At 42.1% G+C, this 23,463-nt stretch overlaps 1 protein-coding gene across 1 annotated transcript; it reads right to left on the reverse strand.

Annotated features, from left to right (window-relative positions):
* Positions 1–2,675: 2,675 nt before the first annotated feature.
* TM4SF4 (transmembrane 4 L six family member 4) lies at positions 2,676–22,855 on the reverse strand. Its single transcript, XM_082655091.1, has 5 exons — positions 22,443–22,855; positions 21,581–21,670; positions 9,384–9,523; positions 4,476–4,665; positions 2,676–3,338 (listed from the first exon to the last, which is right to left on the reverse strand). The coding sequence occupies exons 1-5, from the start codon at positions 22,614–22,616 to the stop codon at positions 3,321–3,323; spliced, it is 612 nt and encodes a 203-aa protein (XP_082511217.1). The 5' UTR covers positions 22,617–22,855; the 3' UTR covers positions 2,676–3,320.
* Between the last annotated feature and the right edge of the window lie 608 nt (positions 22,856–23,463).

Consider the following 23,463-nt stretch of genomic DNA (forward strand, 5'->3'; position numbering starts at 1 on the left):
GGGAGTTATAGGAAGCAGAGACTCTACTCTTAAAGGGCACATGCAAAATCTCACATGCTCTGAGACCCAGTCCAGAGGTGGTAGTTTTAAAGGAGACCGAATCACACCCACTTGCTGATCTTAGAGCGCATCCTGGAGACTCAGGAGGCAACTGGGACCACCCCCACCCTCCGAGAATGGGGATGGTGGTCCTTTTGGGGAGCTCATTCTTTTTAAAAAAAAAATATTTATTTATTTATTTATTTGGTTGCACCAGGTCTTAGTTGTGGCACGCAGGATCTTCGTTGTGGCATGCGAGATCTGGTTCCCTGACCAGGGATCAAACCCAGGTCCCCTGCATTGGGAGCACAGAATCTTAACAGCTGGACCAGCAGGGAAGTCGGGGGAGCTCATTCTATTGGGATAACATCAGCACTGGCAAGTGCCATTTTCAAATCCTCCCTCCAGCCTATTAGCACCGTGGACCTGGGAGAATTAATATTGTTAAAATGTCCATACTACCCAAAGCAATGTACAGATGTAATGCAATCCCTATCAAAATACCCACGACATTTTTCACAGAACTAGAACAAATAATCCTAAAATTTGTATGGAACAACAAAAGACCCCAAATAGCCAAACAATCTTGAGAAAAAAAAGCAAAGCTGGAGGTGTCACTCTCCCTGATTTCAGACTATACTACAAAGCTACAGTAATCAAAACAGTATGGTACTGGCACATAGATCAATGAAATGAGAGCCCAGCAATAAACCCATGTGCTTGTGGTCAATTAATCTATGACAGAGGATCCAAGAATATACAATGGAGAAAAGATAGTCTCTTTAACAAGCAGTGCTGGGAAAACTGGACAGCTACGTGTAAAAGAATGAAATTAGAACATTTTCTCACACCATATACAAAGCTAAACTGAAAATGGATTAAAGACCTAAATGTAAGACTGGAAACCATAAAACTCCTAGAAGAAAACATAAGCAGAACACTTTTTTACATAAATCATGGTAATAATTTTTTTTGGACCTGTCTCCTAAGGCAAAGGAAACAAAAGCAATAATATTGTAATAACTTTGTGTGGGGACAGATGGTTGCTAGACTTATTGTGATGATCATTTCATAATGTATGTAAATGTTGAATCACTATGTAGTACACCTGAATTTGACATAATATTGTAGGTCAACTATATTTCAATAAAAACTAAATTTTCTGGACAGTTGGATGACCAACCTTGAGAGGTGTGTGTATTTATAGGAGGATGTACCAAGGGAGGGGCCCATTCATCTTTACCGTTTGTTTCCTCTCTCTTCTTTTTAAGTCCTCCTATCCATGGTAAGCTATTTTTCCTAACTTCATAACAATTAGATTTGAAACCTTTTGTGTGAAAACGTGTCAAAGACTTGTTTTCGTTCTTTATCTGTAAAATAATAAGACTAGAGTTGATGATGACTACAATCCCTTCATTTCTAAAGTTCTGAGTCAATGAAAACTCCTGAAAAAAGAATTGATGTGTCTTCCCCACATTCTTATTTCCTCATCAAAGAACTTTGGTAGTGAATCAGTCCCTAATGCCGTGACAACTCTGAGTCTCTGGAACACCATTACCTGTGTCACCTTTAGGGTTTAGCATGTACTACATTGATTAATATTAATCAGTAGAGTGTAAGCTCCCAATGGACTGTTATGGGGTCTGACTCGTCATTGTTGGTGCATGCCAGTCTGTGGTCTAAATCAATGGTTGCTCAAAGTGGCTGGATTTTAGCATCACCTGGTGAGCTTTCAACACTACCTAATGGAAAAAAGACAAACTTTCATGCCTCACGCCTAGATTTTCAGATGCAGTAGGTCTAAGCTGGGGCTCAGGAATCATAACTTTAGAACATTTTCTTGGTGATTCTAATGATCAGCCATGTTGGAGAACCAATGGTCTAAACTGAATTGAAACATGCTGTGTGTAAGTGTGTGAGTGTATGTGTATGTGTGTGTTTGTATTTATAGTTCTGCCAATGAGATCTTAATTGCCTATCTGCCTGCCTTTCTTCCTTCCACTTAAGCAACTTCCAGACGCACTCTCTGACCTCAGAGTTCTCATATAGCGAGGGAAGAATTACAGCATGTAACTCTTTGTGTCTTCAGTGCCCGGCCCCCAGTGGCCAGCACTATGATTAGTAATTGCTTTCTTGGTGACTGTGAGAAACCCAGTTTTTGGTATGCCTAGTTTACATAGTGCAGCCAATCAGCTTGGCAGGAGCAGAAGTGAGACTCTAGCTTGTGACACCCTCTAAGGTCCTCCGTATTATACATCAGTCAGATAGACAATCCCACAGGCCTCTTTGTTTCACTCTTGGGGGATTCCAAAATTTCTTGATAATTGATTGCCTTTCAGTAGTCCTTTTACAGATGGGGAAACTGAGACTTAGAAAGCAACTTTCCCAGGATCCCCAAGCTGATATGTGGGTAGTTGGGGTTTGAGCTGAAATCAACAGAATGGATTTGACTCCATATTAGTGCCTGACTCATAAAACCAAAGCTAATGTCTTAACATAACACCTAGAACTGATAACACTTATTATCTTAATCCTGGGTCATACATAGGCTGACAAAATTATTACCCAAATCAGCTTTTTAAAAACATTGTTTTTTGTTTGAGCAAAGGAAGCATTTGTAGAAAAGATGAAAAGAGGGTGTTATTCATTCAATCTTTTGCCCCTACCTCCCCAAAAGCACACAATCTTTATTACCTCTGAATTCTGATTTCAATTTAATATACACAAGGAAATGCTTGCAAATGATGGCAGGCCCAGAAGATTAGTTACAAGTTAATTCAAACATGTTAGCACAAAAGAAAACAAATAAAAATTATTTATGATCCATCAGTCGTTCTTTTTTCCCACAGATCTTAAAAATAAAAATTGGTCTTAGCTTCTCATTTTCAATGTGCTTTCTTCCTTTGACTCCTGTAAAACTTCCAACGATGTTAACACCTCTATATACAAAGAAGCAGTGTGGCAGTACATGTGACCTTATACATTTTTCACTCAAAGAAAAAATTATGAAATATTTGCTTTGAACCTGTTCTTCGATTCTAAGAGGAAGCTAATTTGAAAGATTCATAAGTATTACTTAAGTGGCCAAACTATTTTTTATTTGAAACTAACATGAAACTCTAAGGTGAGCTGACCTGGTTGGAAAGGAGAAGGAATAACTCTGGCCTCCCTAAGTTTTGTCAGTTAGGAAGCAGATAGGAATTGGCAACCCCAAGAAGAGAAGAATAAGTTTAATGTATCTTCTCACACACCATTAAGTTAGGGCAGCTCATCATGGAGGTTTAGACTGGTCCATCTCCCTAGAAGGTAGAAAAGGTTAATTAATTACAACATCATTTTTTTTCTTTGCTTTCTCCTCCCGTCCCTTTCCCCTCTCCATCAGCCCTCTTATTCCTGATTACTCCTACCCCTTATTGGTTACCTACTGAATGTTTTCTGTACTTTTCTGACTTTGTTTCAGAGTTTTAATCTGTTACTTAACTTGTGCTTAGGCTATAGGTGTGGAAGCTTCATTTTATTTTCCATCATTTTATTATTAAAATAAATTTTGATATGGGGCTCAAGTGATGTATCTGAAGCCACAGTTAATAAGTAGAGGAGCCAGGACTTCATAAGTAGAGAACCTGGGGAGGTGAAACCCAGAGACTGTGTTCCTTTCCTTGAAGATATGCTGTCACATGGATTTCCATCCTCTTGAGGAAATAACAGTCAGTACAACGTACTGAGCCTTCTGTTATTAACATGGATTGGATCCTTTTTTTTTTTTTTTTTTTTGCTGTGCTGCTTGGCATGTGGGATCTTAGTTCCCTGGCCAGGGATCAAACCTGTGCCCCTTGCAGTGGAAGCACGGAGTCTTAACCACTGGACCAACAGGTAAGTCCCCAACTCTCAAGTTCTATTTAATTTTTTTCCTCATACTTCGATCTGTGCTTTAAAATAACTTTATGTGTATGAATAATTGACTGATCTGGCTTGTTCAGTAGTTGAAATAATCACCTTGTCCTACTGTCCATAGGTTTATTTTTATTTTTCATATTGTTGATCATTTACAGTCTTATTTGGAGAGTAAATCCCAAAATTATTTTGTTTTATTTTTTGCACTTAAGAATGAGTTTTCTCTTCTATATCTTTTCCAAGGGAAAGAAAATACCCTTCCATATATTACTTGACGACTTTAACCCACTTCTAGATCTATTTAGGAAATAAAACATTTGGGGACAGACCGTGATGCGTATTCCTGACAATATGTGCCTGTAACAGATGTCCACTTCCTGTGGGGATCTTCATGTAAACATCATCATAAACTTCTACATGTATATGGAGTAGGGGTAAGACAGAAAACTTTGGTCAGCTTCAGCCTGGGAACGTTAGCATCACCGAGAGCAGAACTTCCCTCAGCTGCGTGCCGAGAAGGAAAGACAAAGACCCCAACTCACCCGACAGCAGCCACAGCACTGATAGTCTCCACACAGGGTCCCCAGGAGCCCGTTGATCACCTGGATGGCACAGATAAGTATCTGAACCGCCCCTATGATCAGCAGGATGGAGAAGAGGGTCAGATGCCAGGGAATCACGTTGTCAGGCTTTTCGCACTGGCTCCATAAGTCCCTGTCCCTGAGGTAATCTCTGTCGGGAACATGAGGAAAAAAGGAGATGTTGGTAAAAAGTGCGCAATACCCTAGGCTAGAAAGTCACCATAACGATTTTTCTTCTGCAATACTATCTATCCAAGATATAAGCTCCATGAGAAAAAAAAAATCCCATAATAACAACACTTTTAAAAACAATACCTAACAATTTTATTGAGTAGAGACTAAGGTGCCAGACCCTGTTCTGAACATTTAACACGTATTCACTCCTTTATTTCTCATAGAAACTTTATGGTTCTTTTCTTCCATTTCACAAATGAGAACATTGAGGCACAGAGTGGTTAAGTGACTTACCCCAGCTCACACAGCTACTGAGTGACGGACTGATTTTTATGAGCTGACCAGGAGGATGGGTAAGTTTAATATCTATTAAGGGGCAATGAAGATGAAGACACTCCAGGAGCAGAATCTCACAAATGTTCACGGCCTTTATCCTACTATTGTCCTTAGGGACCTTTTGGACTTCTGATAAGTTATCTGTCACGTCTAGTGGCCGTGTGAAGCCATGTAAAGTACAGTTGTGTCGTATAGTTAAAGGGAAGAGCTCGATTCTTTTAAGGCCTACTTCTAGCCAAATTGTGAACTGACTCAGCTATATTTTTGTGAAGATGTAGGGATTCCACCTGCAAAAAGAGTTAATTAACTAAAAGAAAGAAATAATCTGCTGCCTTAATACACATTTTATGAAAACTTTGAAATAGGAGAAACTGCGATATATTTATACAATATATACATTAGGAGTCCACTGCAATATCAAGGGCATTGTGCCTTGAAGGAGAAATGTGACGTGTGGTATCTTTAAGACAACAATGAGGGTAGAACGGGTAAAGTCTCTGCATCTTTATATTCCTTCTCACGTTCTTAAAGCCACAAATTGGTCTCTCCCTCTTCCTTTACGCGTCCTCTCCTTTCAAGGCCTCAAGAGGAAACTCTCCGTCTGACTACTAAAGTCATCTCCACCTCATTGTTTTTAGATCATTTTGACCATCCGTCTCTGATGATTCCTCCAATGCATCAGCACACATTTATTTGAGATACATTCTGTATTAAGATTTTGAAAAATCTTTGAAATGATGGAAGATGCCCTAGAGTTTAGTCGAGCAGAAGGGATAAAGGAAAGAATGAGACTTTCGCTCTTGATTGAAAAATAAAACATCGTTTATCACATTCATTCACCTTCCCATGAGAATACAGGTTCTAGCAGCTCACTGGCTGTGTGACTTGTGTATCTCTCTGTAAGATGGGAATAACGATATCAAATCATAGGGTTAAATAAGGATTGAATGAGTTAACGCTAGTAAAGCACTTAGAACAGTGCCTAGCATATCGTAAGTTTTCCATAAACCCTGATATTGTTATTATTTTACTTAAGCTGAACAGTCTGGTCTAAAAGAAAAAGGCTGGTATTTTGGATTCAGATGGAGCTGGGTTTGAATCCAAGCATTCCTCTCACTGGCTGTGTATTCCTCACACAAGTCACCTACCACCCCCCACCCCCTGGCCTTCACATCATTTTCTTCATCTATAAAATGAGCTGAGAACAACCTCACAATTGTGAAATTTCACTGAGTTAATATACCTATGTATGGCTGTATAAGACTTCTTTTCATTATGTTACTATTATTTTTAAAATTTATTTTTGGCTGCGTTGGGTCTTCGTTGTTGTGCGTGGGCTTTCTCTAGTTGCGGTGAGCGGGGGCTACTCTTCGTTGTGGTGCGCGGGCTTCTCACTGCAGTGGCTTCTCTTGTTGTGGAGCATGGGCTGTAGGCGCGCAGGCTTCAGTAGTTGTGGCACGTGGGCTCAGTAGTTGTGGTGCACGGGCTTAGTTGCTCTGCGGCATGTGGGATCTTCCCGGACCAGGACTCCAACCCGTGTCCAGGAAGATTGGCAGGTGGATTCTTAACCACTGCACCACCAGGGAAGCCCCCATTATGTTATTTTTAAAACACTCATTTTTCCATTCTGTTTTTTTCCATGTAGTCCTTCCTATCTTTACAATTTTTCAACTTGATGATTATAAGAGGTTACAAGAAGACAATATTTTCCAGGCACATTTTATAAAGAAAAGATCCTAAGGTGAAGTAATTGGCAGTCCCCAGTTTGGACCCTCGGCTGAAGAGTTTGTCCAGCGGTGGGACGACACCACCCCCTGGTGGTGATATTGTTGAACCGCTCACGGGGGAATTTGGAAGCAAGGATTGAGTTTGGGTGGAGAAATCCTCTCAGTTTCACTCCAGCTGCTGCCTCACCCCTTACAAACCCTCACGGATAGCTGTTCCACAGGCCCTTCTTCTTTCCCCCCAAACTCTCAGGTTGTGAGAGTCTCAGATCTCGGGAAATGATTGCTGCGTCCAACCCTCCATCCCCAGGTGAAAGAGGGCCCTAATTTTTTCATGGATCTGGAGGCTAAACCATGCTTCCACATTCTGTGACATGAGGAGTTTAAACCCACTGAATCTCATCATTGTGAAGGGCGGTCCCACCTGAGATGCAGTAATTCCATCACTCAGAGTAGAACACCATGAATTTCATACAACTCACTTCTTGCCAGCAGCAAAGGTAGCTGAAGGAAGGAGCAGGGGAGCCCGAGGGCTTTGCCTGGGGAACTCGGGCGCCACCTCCTCCTCTGAGACAGACCCCTTGATGTTCCTGCCCTCAGCTGGCTGTGGTACCCCTTCTGTGCTTCCCAGCCCTCTGGTTCCTTCTGGTACACAGTGCCCAGGACCCTGAGCTGTCCGCATCTGTCCATTTGTCTGTCTTCTCTTTGTGGCTATACATCCACAAGGGTGGAGACCATGTCCCCATCTCTGTCCCCAGTTCCAGCACAGGGAGTGTTCAGTAAATGAGCAGCTTTCATGTACGGGGTCCTGCCCGTGTTCTGGGCGCTGGGCTAGCTGCGTTCCATCATCCCTCCCAATCCTACGAGGAGGTGCTAGTTTTCTTGAACAATGTCCCAGGAAATATTCACTGAATGAATGAACATATACACAGATTAAGAAGATGAGGGGGGAGGGGCAACATGGGGGAGCGAATTAAGAGCTACAAACAATTAGGTATAAAATAAGCTACAGGATATATTGGACAACACGGGGAATACAGCCAATATTTTATAATAACTATAAATGGAGTTTAACTGTTAAAAATTGTGAATCACTACATTGTACACCTGTAACTTATGTAATATTGTACATCAACTATACCTCAATTACAAGAAATGTACTGCTTAAAAAAAGACATTATTTAGAAAGTGTAAAAAAAGAAAAAGCTGAGAGGCTTCCCTGGTGGCGCAGTGGTTGAGAGTCCGCCTGCCGATGCAGGGGACACGGGTTCTTGCCCCGGTCCGGGAGGATCCCACATGCCGCGGAGCGGCTGGGCCCGTGAGCCATGGCCCATCTGCTCCGCAACGGGAGAGGCCACAACAGTGAGAGGCCCGCGTACCGCACACACACACACACACAAATATATATATATATATGTATATATATTATCCCTAATAGCCGTGTGCAGCTACTGAGTGCTTGAAATATGGCTAGTGTGATTGAGGAATTTTAAACTTTATTTCATTTACGTGAATTTAAGTACACACGTATGGCAACTGTCTACTGCCTTGAGCATTGCGGTCTAGGGGCAGAGGGATGTGTAATATAAAAAGACTAATAATACTCGAAGTTAGAAGACTAGAGTTTGCTCCCTGTCTCTGCTGCCCACTAATTGTGAGACTTGTAGCACATCACACTTATTCAGTCTGCCTCAGTGGGGAGTTACTACCTCTTGACGTTGTTGTGGAGATTAAATTATAAATTTATTTTTAAAAAAGTTCTTTCTAAACTACAAAGTACCGTGAAAATATTAAGTGTTACTTTAATGAGTTCTATTAACAATAACTCTCATGAAGAACCTACAGTGCTTTCAAGGTCGTTTTCCATAAATCTGCATCTTAAGAGATTGTTTAGTTATCCATCATTTGGGGTATTAGTGGAAGCCTTTGAGCTTAATGAGTAGTCATTCTCGTTTTCTATTATGAGATTTTCAATGGAAGGCACTGCTCCCTGTTTATTAATATTATTAGTTGCCTCATGTTGATGCTAATAAATTTTTTTTTTTTTAAAGAAGATGTTGGGGGTAGGAGTTTATTAATTAATTAATTAATTTTTGCTGTGTTGGGTCTTCGTTTCTGTGTGAGGGCTTTCTCTAGTTGTGGCAAGCGGGGGCCACTCTTCATTGCGGTACGTGGGCCTCTCACTATCGCGGCTTCTCTTGTTGCGGAGCACAGGCTCCAGACGCGCAGACTCAGTAGTTGTGGCTCACGGGCCTAGTTGCTCCGCAGCATGTGGAATCCTCTCAGACCAGGGCTCGAACCCGTGTCCCCTGCATTGGCAGGCAGATTCTCAACCACTGCGCCACCAGGGAAGCCCGCTAATAAATGTCTGATTGCAAGAGGTGACACCACCAACCTCCTTCCCTCAGGCCAACTGACGTGCCCTCTTCCATTATTTCTCCTGGTGTCTGTCAAAAGAGCACCTAGAGGTGAGATCTTGTGTAACTTCACCCCACAACTCCAGCTCTGCCTCACAGGAGCAACATGCCTGAGACTTGTAAACTGAAGATGGCGGACCTTGAACGGTGTCCCCTGTGGGCCTTTACCTGCTGGTGCCCCAAATGGTGACATGTGAGCGTTGAAGGGTGTACCTTACCCGTCCAGGAAGGGGTAGCCCCACGTGCTATTATTGACCATGAGGCATTTTGGACCCTTGTTGATTGAGACAGCTGAGATGATAAATGAGTATCCGGCACCCAAGACTCCAACCACAGCAAATATTGTGGAGGTGAACATCTGAAAGAGAAGGAGAGAGACCGCCAGGTTCTTAAGGTGTCCAGAGATTACACACAGCACACCTAACTGGCCTGTTATTGAGCATGGTGAATATGGGGAAGTTATGGGGTATGCAGCCAGTTTTTACTGGAAATGGGGCCTGTGGAGTCTCCTAGAATGAATTTTGGTGTCTCATGTCCCTTTCTTCAACCCCATCCCCATCTCTTTCACCTATTCATTGGTGACCCAAGTGCTAGTTATGGTTTGATACCTTTGAACCAGGATTTTTAACCTTGCTAAGAACAAATTGTCCTTCACAGGCCTAATATGGAAGATCAGTCTATTACAGAATCAAAGAATCTTAGAATGGGAAGTGATCTTCAGTTCTGTGGTCCAATCATCTCACTGAGGCTAGGTCACAGTGGGACCTCATGTAGCAGGAAGGCTCTGCTTATGAGAAAGGGTAGAAGTCTAGAATTTCTCCTCATCGGTCCTAGTTACATTCCTTGAGTTCAAAAAGATTAAGTCCAACCTCTCTTCCATGTGGTAGCAACATTTAAAATATCTGAAGATATTTTATATCTTACACAAAAATATTTTCTATATGACATCTCTCCACCCCTTCCACCCTCTGTTAGTTTTCTCTTCTTTGGGTTACACAAGCCCAACGATTCCAGTTCTTTTAAATATTTTTATATGACAGATTAGTTAGTGAAAAATAGATTGTACTACATCTTTGTTTTAAATTATAAAATCAAGATAGAATATAGAATATAAAAGGCAGAAACAATCCTGGAGCCTATCCAGGCTAACTCCCTCTTAGAGATGAGAAAAAAAAAAGGGGGGCCTAGAGAGGCAATGTCCATTCTAAACAGTAACTAGAGAGTAATGTGGAAACATTAATAATTCTGTAAATAGAGGTGGAAAATGATCACCTCTATTGCTTTGGGACATGAAGGTGTAGTGCAAAGTACAAGAGTTTAAAAGTCAGCAGAACCCAGTCTCAAATCTCAGTTTTGCTACTTTTCTTTGTGTGATGACTGGCTCTCAGTTTCTCATCTATAAAATGGACATGATAAAGCCTACCTAAGTTAGATGTGATAACCCAAGTTAAATGTCAGATACTTCCTCTTTCCCCTTCCCTGTATTACTATCAATCTTTTTACAGTATATATTTGAGGGTTTGAGGGTGGGGTTAGAGTGTAGAGAGGATCTAACTGTGCCTGGGCAACTGGAATCTGTGTAATCTATTTAGCTGGGGTTCATATTCATATCATATGTCATATCATATATAAATGTATTTTTTTGGAAAATTTATTTATTTATCTATTTATCTTGGGCTACGTTGGGTCCTCGTTGCTGTGTGCGCGCTTTCTCTCTAGTTGCAGCCAGCAGGGGCTACTCTTCATTGAGGTGCACGGGCTTCTCATTGTGGTGGCTTCTCTTTGTTGTCGAGCACGGGCTCTAGGCACATGGACTTCAGTAGTTGTGGCACGCAGGCTCAGTAGTTGTGGCACATGGGTTTAGTTGCTCCGTGGCATGTGGGATCTTCCTGGACCAGGGCTCGAACCCGTGTCCCCTGCATTGGCAGGCGGATTCTTAACCACTGCGCCACCAGGGAAGTCCCTATAAATGTATTTTTGATGCAACTTTCCAAGACTGAGCACTGGCTCCATGCACCGTGTCTGACTTCCCAAGTAGAACTGACCATTCCCTTCTTCATATTGAAAGAGAACAAGACCCTGTGGAGTTCCTGGGCATGGAAGCCTTTCCATGTCCCTGTTTCTTGTTTGTAGGGAACAGACTCTAGCCTCCATGACCTTCCCAGAATCCCAAAGAGCAGATTTGAACAGTTGCTAATCAGGGAATGGAGAGGATGCAGAGACAAGGGAGGAATAGCCAAGAAACAATAATTCAGCCTTGGGGCAAGGTCCTGGTTCCATCTCAAGGGATACACATAATAATATCTTTGAGCTCTTTATAGAACTAAAACCCTCAACAAATGGAAGATGTTAGCTTTCTTCATTCCAGAGAATGTCACAGTTTGATAACCTTGAGAAGCTCATCAGGACACCATTGAGATCAGATTAAAGAAGTTCAGGCCCTGCATACACCCTGATCCTTATCAGCAAAGCTGCCCTTGAACCATTGCTATAAAACTCCTCACCAAATCCTCCTGGGTTGGGACACAGTTTTTCAGGGCATGAGCCTGCTGTGTTCCCCTTTGCCAGGCAAAGCAATAACGCTATTCTTTTCTACTTCACACAAAACTCTGTCTCAGAGATTCAATTTGGCACTGGTGAACAGCGGCCAAGTTTTCAGCATCCATATCTCCCACCTCCAGGGCTCTAGATTGTATCAGCTCCCATCATAGCACAGTATATATAACACATCACTGCATAGCTGTTTATGTCTGTCTTCCCCAGCCAGAGGACAAACTCCTTGAAGCCATGGACCGTGGGTTATTTGAAGATAGTTAGGACATTGCTCCAGCCCTACCACCAACAGTTTGTTTGTTTGTTTTTTTCCCTCCCCAGCTTATCAAAGGCACTGGATTACTACTTATTGGATATTTTCAATGACTAAAGTTCATATACTCATTATTTAGATTCTTCCTCTTAATTTTTATGCCTAGGGTATCCTAAACCCATTCCCACCATCAAGAACATTGTGAATATAATCTAGGTCAGAAGTAAATTAAAATTTGGGTCATTTTATCATGTTAGAACAGGCAATCTCTTTTCCAAAGGATGTCTTGTTGAATAATTTTGGAAATTGTTGAATTGTATAAAGTTAATTAGGTTTCATTCCTGTTGTACTTCTAAGAATCTTTGTGATATGCTAATATGTACGAAGCTCCAAGGAGGGAATATACTGTGTATACTGGAATGTAAGGAAAATTATTAGCTCTCAAATTATCCCTCAGAAGTGAGGGACCTGCTTTAGAGCTGTGCCCTTATTTCATCCGTCAGGTAATAGGACATTTCCTCAAATTTGAACAAACAAGTATTGTGTGGGAAAGACATTAGTCAGAAACAACCCAATTACTGTTGGATGACAGAATTATTTAAACATTTCCTTCTTAACACAGATTTGCTAATTGTTCTAGGAAAGTTGACCTCACAATTCCTAGTTCCAGATATTATAGTTAACAAGCCCTTTAAAGGGCATTCTAATATAAGTATGTTTAATGTTTACAATTGTGGGGATCATTAATATACACTTGCAAGAGGGATGTCTGAATACTCTCTTCGTCTTATCTGAATTGATACTTATGACTGAGTGAAATTTCCGCTGACAGCATCATACACGGATACAAAAAAGTCATTAAATGGAAAAAAAAGATGTGCTGTGGGAAACTTTTGCTGGCTCCAGTGGTGTCTTTAGTGGGAGCAAAGACATTAAGGTCAAAAAACATGAAAACATTTTAAAATAAATGAGAGGAAAGAATTAATATTTCAAAATCAATATATTAAAATTATTTTATATTTTATACATGTACTTTAAAATATGCATATATCACAGAACGCTTATGCGTATATTCACGTCAGTCAAATAACTTTTTTTGAAACTGCTTTCTGGGAAAATAAGAGGTGGTTTTATACAAAGTTTCACCTTATATTTGGGTGTATATTGTAATTTGCAGAGTTTTCTGATCTCATAGGAGCCTATAACTTCTTCCCTTGAGCCCTTGCAACGACACACTTTGGGAGATGCTGCTCCAATTTAACGAGAGCTTATCTAGCTACTTCTCTGTCTCTGAGCAACCTCCATGCTCCAATCAACTTGCTGTTTAGTTAGACACAGCTGGTGTTAATCTAGGAATGGCTAGAACGTTCCAGTAGAGCAATTGAAAGCTTATGCTCAGGTCAGTTTTTCCTAATGTTTTACCTCTTGTCCTTTCAGAGTGAGGCTCTGAGTGGTCTGGAAACATTTTTGACATGTGGTCCTTGGGATGGATTGGATTGTCTCAATGAAAAAAGAAGATTCTGTGAAGGAAGGGTCTCTCATCTTAAAATTGCTTAAAAGTGTTCAAAAGCCAGAATTTCCACTAAATAAATGGTTAAATATTCTTATAATTATGTTTTCACAAAAATGACGATCTCAAAAACCTTCTAGTGCAATCATCTCACTTTCTAGATAATGCAAAGAGCTTCATTCTGTGACAGCCTTAGACGTATTATCTCATTTAATCTTCTCAACAAACCTGTGAGGTGGGTGTGATTATCTACATTTTCCAGACAGGAAACTGAGACTACTAGAAATTAAGATAATTGCTCTAAGTCAAACAAAGAGTAAAGTGGTGGGAGTAGGATCAGTCCATGGCCACTTGTTTCCAAAGCCCATGCTTTTGTGACCTTCTCAAAGCACACATCTAGAAGGTGGCTGAGCTAGATTAAGAACTGGGGTCTGGGCTTCCCTGGTGGCGCAGTGGTTGAGAGTCCGCTTGCCGATGCAGGGGACACGGGTTCGTGCCCCGGTCCGGGAGGATCCCACATGCTGCGGGGCGGCTGGGCCCGTGAGCCATGGCCGCTGAGCCTACGTGTCCAGAGCCTGTGCTCCGCAACGGGGTAGGCCACAATAGTGAGAGGCCCGTGTACCGTAAAAAAAAAAAAAAAAAAAAAAGAACTGGGATCTCAGGGGAAGGGGCAGCATAGGGTTGGAGGATAAGACATACAAACTATTAGGTATAAAACATGCTACAAGGATATATTGGACAACACGGAGAATATAGCCAAAATTTTATAGTAACTATAAATGGAGTATAACCTTTAAAAATTGTGAATCACTATATGGTACACCTGTAACATATAATATTGTACAGCAACTATACTTCAAAAAAACAAAAAACAAAAAAAAAGAACTGTGTCTCCCTCCCAGTCTAGTATCCTGTACCTACCACCTCTTCAAATACACACACACACAGAAAACACACTGCCACTAGCGCCAGATATTCTATTATTTGCAAATTTCTCTGTGAATGACATTGGTTCTCTCACAGAAATAAAATGACAGATAAGAAAAAAAATATCTTTTTGCTTATTTGACCTTCTGATCTTGAGTTCTAATTATTAGTCAGGAATCATGAAACTATTGATTATTAAGAATCGAAGAGTATCTAAAATTGCTGTCATAGAAAAGAAAGATCACTTTTCCAGGAAGGCAGTTTGGAAGTCTGCAGAAACCAGGGTTCCAGCCTCCTCAGTCACCCAGGCCCCCCCCTCCCTGGCCTCGGTTTCTGGTGGCAAACAGAAGAAAGGGGTGGGTGGTTCCAGATGGCCCCTTTGACTAAAGCAACTCCGGATTTCATCATCCACTGGCTGGTAATGAGAGGAGAAATCTGTCTTGTGCTATTCCTGCTGTGTGAGATGAGTGGAGGATTTTAGATATCATTCCTGGAACGTGTCGCAGGCAAATGTTTACAGACACAAAAAGTGAGTACAGAGGCAAACAGTCCTCATTTTAGGCAAGTCTGAGTAAATGAAAAACCAAGTTAATATAAAATAGCAATGAGATAATTTTCCCCTTTATCGAAGAGTCCCCCTTGTAAGCACCTCTATCCCAACACTGTCCAACTGAAACATAATGCGAGCCACATACATAATTTAAAATTTTCTAGTGACACTTCTTAAAAGGTATAAAAAAATGAGATTAATTTTGATAATATATTTCCTTTAACACAGCATATCCAACATATTATCATTTCAACAGGTCATCAATATAAAAACTACTAATGAGATATTTTACATTCTTCTTTTTACCAGTTCTTTGAAATCTGGTATGTGTTTTATACTTATGGTACATCTCAATTTTTCTTTTTTTTTTCTGTGGCCAAGCCTCGCAGCATGCAGGATCTTAGTTCCCCGACCAGAGATTGAACCCACGCCCCCTGCAGTGGAAGCACAGAGTCTTAACCACTGGACCGCGAGGGAAGTCCCAGGTACATCTCAATTTTTTTAAAAAAAATTTATTTATATTTATTTATTTATAACATCTTTATAGCAGTATAATTGCTTCACAATGGTGTGCTAGTTTCTGCTTTACAACATAGTGGATCAGCCACATACACACATATATCCCCACATCTCCCTCTTGCGTCTCCCTCCCACCTTCCCTATCCCACCCCTCTAGGTGGTCACAAAGCACCGGGCTGATCTCCCTGTGCTATGCGGCTGCTTCCCACTAGCTATCTACCTTACGTTTGGTAGTGTATGTATGTCCATGCCGCTCTCTCACTTTGTCCCAGCTTACCCTTCCCGTTCCCCATATCCTCAAGTCCATTCTCTAGGAGGTCTGCACCTTTATTCCCGTCCTGCCTCTAGCTACATGTAAAAGAACGAAATGAGTACATCTCAATTTTGATTGGCCACATTTCATACGCTCAATAGCCACATGTGGATAGTGGCTCCTGTATTGGACAGTACAGTCTAGAACATGTGGAAGATTGATTTTTGGTAGTAAAAGTTTAAAAAAATGGATGGATATGGGCTGTACTGATTCCCTGATTACGGTTACTCGCAGGAGGGAGGGATGTATAACAGAGGAGGGCAAGACAGTGACCCTCAATTGAAGCAATAAGGTTTTATTTCTTTACAAAACTTTCTGAAGAAAATATGGCATCAGGTTACAATTTCATAAAGCTACAGGTAGTATGTTTTGTTTTTGTATTCACATTTGAAATATCTCAACTTGAAATAAAAAAAAATACTCTAAATAATTTTTCATAACTTTTCCAGAATGGATGACCTACAGGAAGCAAGGTACACTTTATGTCACTTTGTTTTAAGTCATTTCGTGTTCAGAAGTCTTTAAAAAATTGCTAAATTTACTACTCTGAGCTATTATCAATCTTAAAATGAGATGAAGTACATTCCATTTATCATGGGTTTCATGATACAAAACTTTTCATGTTAAAAGAGAAGTTATTGAAATCAAGTTGAATATGTCAGGGAGCAGATGCTTCAAGTTGGTGTTTTTTAAACTAAACAGGCAAAAGGCCTGGAATATTTCTGGAAGGAGACACAATAATTGGAAACACTGGTAACCTCTGGGGAAGGGCGTTGCCAGACTTTGAATTCAGGAATGTGTGGCTTCCGTGGTAGTTTTTGTACTGTGGGCATGTTTTCCCTATTCTAAATGAATAAATAGTAAAGGGGGACACTACTGTGTAGTGTAGTGGTCAAGGACGTGGGATACAGGCAGACAGATCTGGGTTTGAGTCCTGGTTCCTCCCTCATGAATTTGAGAAGGTCATCTTTCTAAGATCTCCATTTCTTCTTCTGTAAAATAAGCCTCGATAATAACTACCCATCTCCCAGAGATCATAATATGTAAGATAACTAATCAAAAATAGGGAATCAAATGTACACATTGTCTCGCAAATCAGATAACCCCCAGGTGGGGTAGGTAACGCCTGGCACTTCACTGTGGGGATACCCAGAAATCTCTTCCGCCGATTTCCAAGATTTGGATCATTTCCCATGACATTAACAAGCACTTGATAAGTGTCATTGTTATATTATAATGTTTAATAATCATAGCCTCACATACTTTAACTTTCCAGAAATACAGAGAGTATAGCTCTGGGGAGAAAAATAAAAGTAGACAGGCTGACTGTCTTATGGTTGCTCAGCGCTCATGTTCAGTTTGTATTTCTAAAGAAATATGTGTTAATGTATATGCTGTAAATATTTCCGTTGAAACGGAAGAAGATGCTCCCAAATTCACCGTGTGTCCGCTTTAAGGCCTCCCCCTCTACCGGGCTCTGGAGGCGGACCATGTGGGATGAGATCCCAGCTCTGCCCTGGTCCGTGGTGTGTACTGCGTCAGCTGAAGCAAATGGAGGAGGGGCGGGGGGCTGAGAAGGGGGGAAGGGTGGGTGGTTCGGAGACATGGTATTTTGAGGCTTGGGCAGTGGCAACATGTTGGGGGAACATCTCTGGTGGGCATGAAGGTTCCTCTCAGCAAGTTTTCTAAGAGGTACATAGATGTTACTTGAAGTGTTTTCTCGCTTAAACGTGAATGTCCTCCTGTATTTTCTGCCTCAGCCTTGGAAAGCCCGGAAGACAGACAGGGGCGTCGCGGGTGTGGTGGTCGGAAACTCAACTTGCAAGAGCTTCAGTTTCCTTATTTATACAACGAGAAGTTTAATGCCTAACTCATTAGGGGCTATTGTGAGAATTGCGCCTGATCAAGTACGGAAATCACCTGAAATCCTCCCAGAGCGTTCATTTACTTCATTCATCCGACAAGCATTTATCGAGGACCTATGATTCCTCAGTACCCCCAGGCACTTGGTACTACTCTCCCCTGCCCTGCACGCTAAGGCTTGCAACCTCTTCCCCCATTCTTGCAATGTCCTTACGAAAGGTAGCAACTGCCACGGTCCATTTTACAGCAGAGGGTTTTGAAGCAAAGAAAACATTTACTGAAGAAATAGGGTTTCATACGTTATTTCTCCTTTTAAGATAATCTGTTATTTCAAAAGAAGTGTCTTCTTACATCCCCCTCAAACGGGCTGTCCTTCCAAGGAATGCAGAGGCGGCTGTGCTCTTGGCCTCAGGAAGTACTGACGGCAGAAGTACTTACACAGAAGGCATCCCTAAGGGGCACTGGTGAGCCGAGCTGGTCATGGGGAGAAGTGCTGACTCTACAGTGAATAGACTGATTTATGAACTATCCAAGATCTTCCTTCAGAACAGGTCTGTCAATCATCTGACCCTGCCTATGGGTTGGGGGGCGGGGGGGGCTTTATCTGCCTGATATACTTTCAGAATGCTGAAATGCCAGCCTACCCCTAAATATCTCCTTTATCAGGCCCATTATTAGAGACACTCTTCTGAGTCAATGTCAGGGTCTTCTAAAGGCTCTTATTAAAGAATATACTTAACACAAAAGCGTTGATAAAATTAATCAGCTGTCCCATTGGACCCTGAGATGTCAAATTTTTTTCTTTTTTTAAGGATTAGAGGGCAGGAGACCTTGACCAACCACAGATCAGCAGCTAGGGCACCTCCAGTTTTGGAGAATGAGGTTGAGACCTAACTACAAACCCAGGCCAGGGTTTCCAAAGCCCACCTTGGAAGTCACCCTCGTCTCATAGCTTTTGCCCCAGGGCTCCCTTTTCTCAACTCTCATTTACCCTAATTTATTTAAAAGATTGCAGATCCCTGGGACTGGGTTTCAGTCTTGCTCTGCCTCAGAGGAGAGTTTGCCTCTATTTTTTAGTTTCACTATGAAACTATCAATTAGGTGACCTCAAGATTTTTTTTTTTTCCCCAGCTCACTGTCTTGCTTTATCTCTACAGCCATCACATCCTGCTTCCACTATTGATTCATATGTCCTGGTTTTACTACCCAAGGGAAGGGAAGAGAATGATGCAGCTGACTTCTGGGGAATATTCCAGAAAGATGCAGCAAAGAAGAGAGGAGAGAGAGAGACCAGGAAACAAACGATGGAGAGCAAAGCTGTGAAGACAGCCGCAGGATTTAGCTCAGCAGCCCTTGGCCTAGTCTGTTCCTGCCTCACAGACCTTTCTGCCCAACAGGATTTCTTACACCATGTTCCTCAGAAGCCCAGTGTTCCTTAAACACTGGAGGGGAAGGCTGTGAGCCTTTGGAAAACTAATTCAAACCTTTAGCATTATAGTACCATCAAATTATGCTGCAGCTTTTTTTCTTTTTGTCTGACAAAATGTTTGTAAATACCTTTCTTTAGAAACTGATGATTGCTCCAGAACCTCAGAACCTTAAGGAAACTTGGCTCTAAAGCAGGGGCACGAACCCAGTGGCCCTTAGGGGTGGGTGAAGAGCTCAGTCACGCCCAGTGCAGACCGTTTTTGTGTCAAAATGGAGGCCCAGGAGTAACAGGTTATTTTTTTGTTTTTCGAAAAAGAAGTAAGATATCTAGATATTTTTTGTGAGATCTCTCTACTTGTAAAAGTTGGCAGCTAACAAACAAATGAACCCCAAACAAGAAATCCTTCTGCTGGCCACCTAGAGTGCGGTGCGCCTGGCACAGGGCAGCCCTGGCTGTGCCTTTGTTTCCAGCTGGCAGAGCTGGTCCTTTGACGGGCACTACCCTTGTGGACAGCCAGCCAGTGGCCGGGAGGAGTCATCCTCAACCCACACCAAGGGCAGATGGCCCCCGTGGGGTGAGGAAACCCAATCAGACAACTAGAATTGGGCAGATTGTATTGACTCAACGGTGCTTGTAAAAATGTGACTTTTCTGCCTCTTCTTGGACTTCATATAAATCTAATTTAAAATCACTCTTTGCACAATACTTTGAATATTGTTTCGCATCTCACTTTGGTTATGTATAAACCTAAAAACAAAAGAAATAAACAAACAAAAACCCTGGCTTTATACTGGCTAATCTTCAGACTTCTACTCAGCATCAGGGAATGAGCTGTTAGATTTCTAACCAATTCATCCAACTTTCTTAATTGCTAATTTTTTTCAAATTCTTGTTTCCAATTTATTGCCCCCAAATCCACAAGGTATAGTGGGATTACATTTCAAAGAGAAAATGAGTTACATATTTATTCCTTTCCTTTGTAATTAAGTCTAGTAAAATATTATATATAGCACATGTTACATAATTGTAGCAAATGAATTGTGGTTGATTTTTACATCTCTTTGTAAATGATGATTTTAAATGTTGCTATAATAACCAATGCTTGATGGTGTTAAAAAGGTGAGAACATTCTCTTTGAATGATCCTCGATCTCACATGGAAAAGCATCATTGTATTTGCAGTGCACCAGCCTCAGCCCTTCATATGTAGTCAATAGATATTTTTTAATTGACTGAGCAAATAGTGATGAGAAGGAAGTGTTAGAGATGATTCTGTTTCAGGACAAATTGCTACACCTTTCCCTTTAAGAGGTTACGGTAAGAGTGCGTAATTCATCATCGGGGTTCTCTTAGATGGACAATTGAATCTCAGGAAATTAGAGCAGGAGCTGGTCTTACTCATCATCCAGCCAGTAATTCCAGTTCATCCTTCTTCATTTTTGCCACATCAATGTACCTGAACTCAATATTTTTCTTTAAGTCAACTCTCTATTTTATTCATTTATATCACCTCTATGAATGAAAAACTAGAATCATTAACTCACAAAAACAAAATATTATTGAATTTCTAGTTAACGTTTCTTGCATTCCTGGAGCTGGAGACTTGGTAGAGAGGGAGATTACAAAGGATTAGAAATAGTAACGACATTTCCATCAACATTAGAGTTTTCTTGATAGAATTGAGAGGACTGAAGGAGAATCAAAATTAACTTTCTATGTTATTGAAAGATAGAGCACATCTGTGTACTAGCAGAGCTTGTCTGTACTTGGGACATTCTGATCTAGTCCAACTTCCTCATCTTATAGATGAACAGAGGACGTCAGAGAGAATCCTAGTTGCGGAAATGGAACCCAACCCCACTCCCAGCCTTCTTCCCACTCCAGCTCGGAATGGTGAAGCCTAGTTTCTCTAGCTTGCCCACTGAAGATGGATGGCTGCAGGAAACGAGAAAGGAAACAGAAGGCCCGAGGTAAAATCCAGGTAGAGGTAGGGAATTGCTGAGCCTCTGAAGCAGTGAAGCTGGCAGTGGTGTGGATGGAGAGTTTAGGGGACTATCGGGGAGAGGAGGTTACCAACTGTTATCCTGTCCCAGCTCCCCTCTACAGATGAGGCAATGCAGAGCCAGAGAAGGGAAATGACTTGCCCAAGGTCTCAGGGCTTCGAAGTGGCAGAGGGAGAGTCACAGCCCCCATCTCTGCCTTCCGAGCATGCATTCCTTACATGGCATCACTGCAATTTTCCAACTCTGATATCCCTGCCTGTTTGTAACATTTTAAATGGTACTTATACTCTATAAGTAGAAGGGTTTTACATTTTTATGATTATTGTTATTTTGCATCAGCAGGAATCCCACTTTCATCCCTGTACCAGCCGCCCCCAGAGTCCTGCCTGGGGCCAGTAACTCATCCCCACGCCCAGCGCAAGGAGGCAGTGCGCCCCGGAGCAGTTCTGGTGGCTGCCCCTCCCCCCTCCCCCCTCCCCCCTCGCCCCCAACTCACCGCAAAGCGCTTCCCACAGCTCTCGTTGCCACAGCACCTGCAGCAGTCATTGTTCTCCAGGCCCAAGAACACCAGCGCAGGGAAGATCATCTACCGGCAAAAGAAGCACCTCAGAGTGGGTCTGGTCTGGCATGTGAAGGGGGGGCCCGAGCCTGCCTGCCTGTATGAGGAACCACATCCGCAACGTGGGACTCGGTGGCCAAAGAGGAAGGCAAGAGCTAACGGAGCCTGGCTGGTGGGTAGACAAGTATTATGGAGTCTTTAGGTTCTATCTGACCTAATTGCAGCTCCAAGACAAGATGTCAAGATATGACACCCCGAGTTTCCATTTACATGGTGGGTTAGGATAGGGATAAGAAACTTGTCCTCAGTTGGCATGAAACATGAATCTCTCTCTCTCTCTCTAAACCAGAGGCCCCCAACTGCTATTGGAAACAAGGGGTAAAGAAATCATTAGCACAAGAGTGGAAGAGGAACCCACAGACACCTCCTTCTCTTGGTGGGTTTTAGTCAATCGATTAACTAGAAAATGCGTGCTCCTTCCCCAACCTCTTCAACCCGGCACCCACCGCAGCGTTATCTTGTTAAAGATATTATGCGGCTCTCAGTTTGGTTCAGGGAAGTCAACTGACCCATGGGAGCTGCCCGCCTAAGCTTGGGGATTTCATGACTTAGTCAACTTAGTGCACATGCCTCTGGCAAGTCCCAACGGGGAAGGGAAAAGATTAAAGTGCTGACTTTTCATCATGCGATGCTTGGGCTTTCGTTAGCAACTAAATCTCTTCCTGCTCAGTAAGTACCCAATTTTAAAAGGATGGAGCGAAAATCTCCTTCGGCGAGATTTTAAGGCTTCCTTACTCACCAAGACCCCGCTTCCTAATATTCCTCCAAAATACCAGACCTCGTCAGAAAGGTGGTCATTGTTGTCTATCACTTTTCCTCCAGGGAAAAACAGCAGGAGGTGAGCCAGGAAGCCAGACACAGCGAGGGGAATGAGGGTGCTGCCCAGGCACTTGGCACACCTCTCAGTGCACATGCCGGGGAGGTAGGATGCAGGTCTCGCTATGAGCCCCCTCGATGCCTCCTTTACAGGCTCTCTTCTGAGTTATCCACCGCAGAGGCGTAATAATTGTCCCCAGATCAATCCAGACTTTGGAGCTGAGAAGCGAGATCGCCCTGTGAACGGTGTCCTTGGAGTCGCTGCAGCTTCTCAAATATAGCAGAACCTCGATGGCGATGGACATTTATACGTTCTCCCTGACCCGAAGTCTTTTTTTTTTTTCTGCACCCTCATAAATAAGATTACGTTCATTGCGATTTTGCCATGGAGACCAATAACCTCTGTTAATAATCCACCAGCACAGACAAGACACTCAACCTTGCTGCAATTGAACCTAGGGCTGGAACAAACAGCATCTGGGACGACTGCACCTTTCAACTGACAATGGCCCCGCACAAATCAGGAACTATTTCCCCCAGGCTCTTTAGAAATCACTGTAAAATTGAGTTACATCCTAGCTGAAATCATGTCTCCTGAGGACTTAATTGTCTACAGTGCGTGTCTTTGTCCTTTCTGCTGAAAGCCTAGCGTGCAAAAGAGTTATTTGAAAGAGCTTCTGTTTTCCTCAATAGGAAAATAACAATGTGATGGCCTCGTTGGGTATTGCTGAGCTCAGGCCTACAGGAATTTTTTAAAGGACAAAATCAGAATAACTATTTATTTTATTGCCTGATTACTCTATTTCTATACTTGCTACTCCATTCAGTTCTATCTCTTTCCCAACCTGGCGTGATAGAAATAGCAAAAACTGTTTTCCCAATCACCTTGTTCACCTATAGCTTCCATGCAGGAATAAAAAGTTCCACCTTTACAAAGGATAAGG

Source organism: Grampus griseus, assembly GCF_964374135.1.
Source record: "Grampus griseus genome assembly, chromosome: 5".
NCBI classification, from domain to species: Eukaryota; Metazoa; Chordata; class Mammalia; order Artiodactyla; family Delphinidae; genus Grampus; species Grampus griseus.